Source organism: Hibiscus syriacus, unplaced genomic scaffold (genome assembly GCF_006381635.1).
Source record: "Hibiscus syriacus cultivar Baekdansim isolate YM2019G1 unplaced genomic scaffold, ASM638163v2 tig00011079_pilon, whole genome shotgun sequence".
NCBI classification, from domain to species: domain Eukaryota; kingdom Viridiplantae; phylum Streptophyta; class Magnoliopsida; order Malvales; family Malvaceae; genus Hibiscus; species Hibiscus syriacus.
This window is the reverse complement of record NW_024062242.1, coordinates 352,728-358,272: the sequence shown is the minus strand read 5'-3', so window position 1 is coordinate 358,272 and position 5,545 is coordinate 352,728. Positions and strand designations below refer to the sequence as shown.

Sequence of the window (5,545 nt, the reverse complement as noted above, 5' to 3'; positions counted from 1 at the left end):
TGCCAAACCTTAATTTCCCCATTTTTTATTTTTATTTTTGAGTTTCGGTTAGCTATTTCCAGTGGATAATAAGAGCTAACAGAGAGACCTTGGATGAGATTTTGAGTCTGCAACATCATCTGTACAAATTCTTTCTTGTCTTCTGATTTGATTTTAAAATTGGAGGGAAGCTTGTTGCTAGTGCATGCTTCACCTGTTATGACATTATTAACAAGCGCTTTTTCTTTGTTCAGTATTACATTCATTGAGGTAATTTTTTTTGGATAATTAATTTTTGGGTAAAGTATTGTAATGGTCACTGAATTTTTTAAAGCTTTCATTTAGGTTCCCCAACTTTTAAAACTTACAATACAATCCCCTAACATTTAATCCGTTTGCAATATGGTCCCCTAACAGTTACATCGGGGACCATATTTCAAATGGACTAAATATTGAGGGACCATATTGTAAACGTACTAAATGTTGAGGGATTATATTACAAGTTTTAAAAGTTTGGGGACCTAAATGAAAGTTTTAGAAAAGCTCATTGACCATTACTATACTTTACCCTTTTTATAATTGTATTTTTAAAATTTTAGAATCAAGATTAAATTGTAACCTTGCCATTTTATTTTAAGATAAAAGTGTTTCTCAATTTGCTTTATCGCTTTCAATGCTTTTATATTACGCTTATAATTCGTCTCATTGTATTTCGGATGTCCGTATACTTTTTAACACGTCGTTTCAATTTATTGGTGGCTTTAAATATATATTTTTATTACTTATTTTCAATAAGTTTTATGTTAAATACGCTTTCAACCTATACTAAATACATATTTATATGCACATATTAACTTTAAATTTTGAATATTTAATACCTATTTTTTATATTAAAAAAAATCAAAACTTATCTTCAGAAGCCTGCGATTTTCCCCAAAAAGTATCATACACCTATATATTTTCCTGTCATGCACCGTTCATGATATATTTCTCGATCTAATATTTTTCGTAGAAAAGCGTGCCCCTACAACGCATTTTAGGCTGATCTGGTGTCACATGGGGTAAGGCGTGCACCGTTAAACGTGTAAAAAATCTGAGTGTTAATTTTGTAAATATTTTTAAACTGATGCCTAATATGTAATTAATTTCTGTTAGAGTGATATATGTGTAAAAACGCCAACTTTATCTACTTATTTTTTGTGATATTATTTTTAACAACAGTTAATAATGTTTATTGACTTTTAAAATTAATTGTTTAAAAATATTAAAATAAACTTTTAATTACAATTGATATATCAAATTAATTATTATTCATTATTTTAAAAATAAATAAAAATTCAATAAAAATGAATTAAAAATGAATAAAATCCAATAAAAATATAATGTAAAGCTAAAAAATATCACCTCTTTATTTAAAATATTCTTTCTAATATTAATTTTAAAAAATATAAAATATATATTAAATTTTAATTATATTAAAAATAAATAAACATTATTAACTGTTTAAAAAAATAATTAATGAATAATAATTTATTTGATCTATCAATTGTAATTAAAAGTTTATTTTAGTCAAGTTTATGATTGTTAAACAATCGTAGGTGTGGAAAGCTACAAGAATCGAATGAAAATTCGATTGTACAAAGTCAATAACTTAAAATTGTCTTACTGCTGTCTAAATATCAACTCAATTGTACCACGAATAAACATCGATCAAAGAGTTAATTATTATTTTTTAACAGTTAATAATATTTAATATAATATTTTGTCTCGTCGTTAATTATTATTTTTAACAACAATTAATAATATTTATTCATTTTTAATAAAATTTAATATTTATTTTATATTTTTAAAAATTAATATTAGAAATAATATTTTAAATAAAGATGTGATATTTTTAACTTTACATTATATTTTTATTGAATTTTATTCATTTTTAATTCATTTTATTGCATTTTTATTTATTTTAAAAAAAAATAAATAATAATTCATTTGATCTTTCAATTATAATTAAAAGTTTATTTTAATATTTTTAAACAATTAATTTTAAAAGTCAATAAACATTATTAACTGTTGTTAAAAATAATATAAAAAAAAATAAATAGATAAAGTTGACGTTTTTACACAAATATCACCCTAACAGAAATTAATTACATATTAAGCACCACTTTTAAAATATTTATAAAATTAAAACCCGAATTTTTTACACGTTTAACAAGACGCGCTGCAGGAGATCGCCTTACCCCACGTGGTGTAAGGCGCGGTGCAGTGGCGCGCCTTTCTGTAAAGGGTGTTAGATCAAAAAATATTACCTGAACGGTGACTTACAGGAAAATATATAGGTGTAGGCTGATTTTTGGGGAAAATAGCCTCAGATGCCGAGTTTCGGAAACAAACACATCATCATATATAAAAATCAATTTCTAAAGATTAATATATCATGGAAAAGGATACAATTAAATACTCGGAAATGCAGCATAAGCCAAAGAGGCAAAGTCAACGACAGAAAAGGAGCAAAACTTGACAATTTTGCCAACTGTTAGCAATCTAAGGCGTAAAAAGCAATGAGAATTACTAGACAGATGACATTAGAAAACATTCATGTGTTTTAGCACAACTGTAAGTATACCGATTTCGTTAAGAGTAGGATATATTAGACACATTAGAATCGAGATATGACCGATACAGAAACATACTTATATCTGAAACTCATGCCTAACTCCACAACAATTGGCAATGTAGGTCTTAGGATCAGGTTGAGCATATTTTCAGCACTAGGTCTTTCAAAGAGAAAAGCTATGAACCTAACAAAATCATCCAGGTCTGGCATACTAAGATCAACAATTTGCTCAAACATTAATACAATGGTATACCTACAAATTGGAGAAATTATAAGATGCCTTAGCTTACAAAGTACACCATTAACAGACTAGTAGTAGTCATTCATTTTGATCCTCTTTATAAGTGATGAACTTCTAAACCATTGTATCCCATACTAAAGATTGTTCGTCATCTAATTTATTATTTATAAAAAGAAAAAAGAGTAGACGAAACCATGGAAACAGAACAGATACATCTTGGGGTTTCACATCCAACTATCTAAAGAGACAGTTTACATTGTTCCAATTAGCAACTTTTATGCAAAATTGATAGAAAGGCTAATTACCAACCTCCCCAACCAGTATAAAGGACAAATAGCATGCACAAATTATCAAAAGCACAGATGGATTCTGCAAATGACATGAAACGATGTGAAATAGAGATACACCCCCCAAACCTAGTGCACTTACGACAGCCTTTCTAAGATAAAATCTAAACCTGAATAAGTCTCATCTCAAAGTGAAAACAACACACATCCGGGGTATAAAAATTAGTTAAAGCAGTCATACTAATGCCCGTAAACGCCACAGGAATGCATTAAAGCAAAAAAAAAAAATTGCAGAACTTTAAGGAGTAATAGAACTACCAACAAAACAGAATACTATGAAATTCAGAACTTCAATATAGAAGTTGGATACACTGTGAGGCACAGAATTTATTATGATACTCTTTATGTACTGAATTTCTATACCACCTTATCTATTCACATGCCAAGATGAGTACTCTACATCAACTCATTCACCAAACAGATAAGAAATAAACTCATAGAAACATAGCTCAATTCCCGGGTGCCAAAAGAGATAATGCTATTATACTCACAACTAAATCTACGGAACCCAGAGTCTACTACTAACAAAACACACGATAAAGTAGGAGCAAAGAAAAGAGTAATCCAACATACATAATTAACGAAAAACAGAGACTGCTTCTAAGACCTTGCAACCATGCTACAAGAACGAGCCAACGTCCTAAATGTCAGACTGCCTCCTTGAACACTAGCTTCAGCCTCCACAGGATCACGCTCATACGGCTTCCTGCAACCAGGACAACGTCCATCTTCCTCAAGAATTCTCTTGTGGCAGAAAAGACAGAGCCGGAAACCACACAAGCAGGGAAAAAACCTTGAGTCCGTTAGATCCAAATCCTCATAGCATATGGGACATGATGATGGCACCGAAATTGCACTGCTTCGCACACATGGCACCCTTCCTTGACGAAAACGCCAGTCAGTAGCTGGAAAACTCCGTTGCTTTGACAAATTAGGAAGAGTTTGCGGACGATAAGTGTCATCAGCCCTCCATGCCCTGGTACTCCCTTCTGCCCTCTGCACCATTCTTGGACACTCAGGTTTGGAACCCCTCAAATCTGATCCTTCCCTGATCGAACCAAACTGGGGATTTGGCTCATGTCCAGGGGTAGATCCTAAACAAGGGTTTTCCTTGTTATTCTCGTTGGGGTCCATTTCCTGCTTGTCATCATCCGCAGCCAATGCATCAGCAACGGCCTCCCAATCATCCAAGCATCCATCATCGCCTTCTTCTTCCGTGACATTGCCAGAACAGCATCCGCCACTACTCGAGCTGCTACTGCTGCTGCTATTGGTGAAGCTTGTTCCAGAATCCATTCCTCCCAGCAGGCAGCTGCTCGTGTGGCTATTCAGAGGTGAAGACTCAGAATCACTCTCGTGTTGTACAGATACATTTTCTCCCTCACCATTAGCCGCAGCAGTGCTCCTCATCTCAAAGTTCTCGAAGGAACGATCCCTTTCACCCGGCGGGGCTTGCTTCGAATCGCCATCCTTGGTTCCCTCCTTGCAACAAACCTTGTTCTTCACCGCACCTACTCAAAGTCAAAATTGAATAATAATAACAATAACAACAACCATAAAAAACCTCAATTAAAAAAGGAAACAAAAAATAGCAATAATATCAATTAACATACTTTGAGAAAGCCATTGCTCACGGCGAGCATCGAGTTTGCACTGCTTCAATTTTGTAGACCTCTGAAAAATCCTCGACGAAAACATTTTAAAAATCAATTAAAATAAAAGAAAAAAAATGAAATTTTAAAAAAATCGAAAATGAGAATGATTAAAAAAAAGGTATAAACGAAGTCTACCCTCTTCTTCCTGGAGATATCCTTGCAGTTAGAGACTGAAAGAGAAGAAGCGTTGATGATCGAATCAGATTCCATAGCTTCTGATGAAAAAAAAACAAGAACAGATTTTCTGAAAACAATTGGGTGATTAAGAACCCTAATTTTCTTCTTCTTCTTCTTTTATCTTCTATTTTGTTCAAGTTCGCTTGGCTTTAATTTTGGGAGAGAGAAAAGAAAATAAATAAATAAATAAGGATAACGGAAACTCCTCGGCTTCGCTCACCCTTCCGATTCAACTGAGCCTGCGACAGAAGGCCCAAGCCTCTCATTTATATTTTAAAAATAATTATAAATAAATATCCTATTTTTTATATTATTTATTTATGAACAAGATTAGGGCTGTAAATGAGACGAGACAGATCGCGAGCTACTCGAGATCGATTCGATCTTGGCTCGATAAATATTCGGATCGAATGGACTCGACTCGAGTTCTTAACGAGCCGAAACGAGCTACTCGATATTCGACTCGAAAAGCTCGTGAGCAGCTCGAAAAAATATTATATTATAATTTTATATTTTTTAAAATTACATT

General features: G+C 32.4%; 1 protein-coding gene across 1 annotated transcript; it reads right to left on the bottom strand.

The window, feature by feature from the left end:
• Window positions 1-3,618: 3,618 nt before the first annotated feature.
• On the bottom strand, window positions 3,619-5,269 carry LOC120204560. The gene is made up of 3 exons (XM_039204620.1): window positions 4,975-5,269; window positions 4,798-4,858; window positions 3,619-4,695 (listed from the first exon to the last, which is right to left on the bottom strand). The coding sequence occupies exons 1-3, from the start codon at window positions 5,047-5,049 to the stop codon at window positions 3,785-3,787; spliced, it is 1,047 nt and encodes a 348-aa protein (XP_039060551.1). The 5' UTR covers window positions 5,050-5,269; the 3' UTR covers window positions 3,619-3,784.
• Window positions 5,270-5,545: the final 276 nt, after the last annotated feature.

Bases quoted from the DNA above. Each gene is read 5' to 3' on its own strand.
- LOC120204560 (XM_039204620.1), bottom strand. From the start codon at position 5,049: ATGGAATCTGATTCGATCATCAACGCTTCTTCTCTTTCAGTCTCTAAC. The intron at 4,859-4,974 runs GTAGACTTCGTT...AGGATTTTTCAG, and splicing joins ATATCTCCAGGAAGAAGAGG to AGGTCTACAAAATTGAAGCA. The intron at 4,696-4,797 runs GTATGTTAATTG...GACTTTGAGTAG, and splicing joins TGAGCAATGGCTTTCTCAAA to GTGCGGTGAAGAACAAGGTT.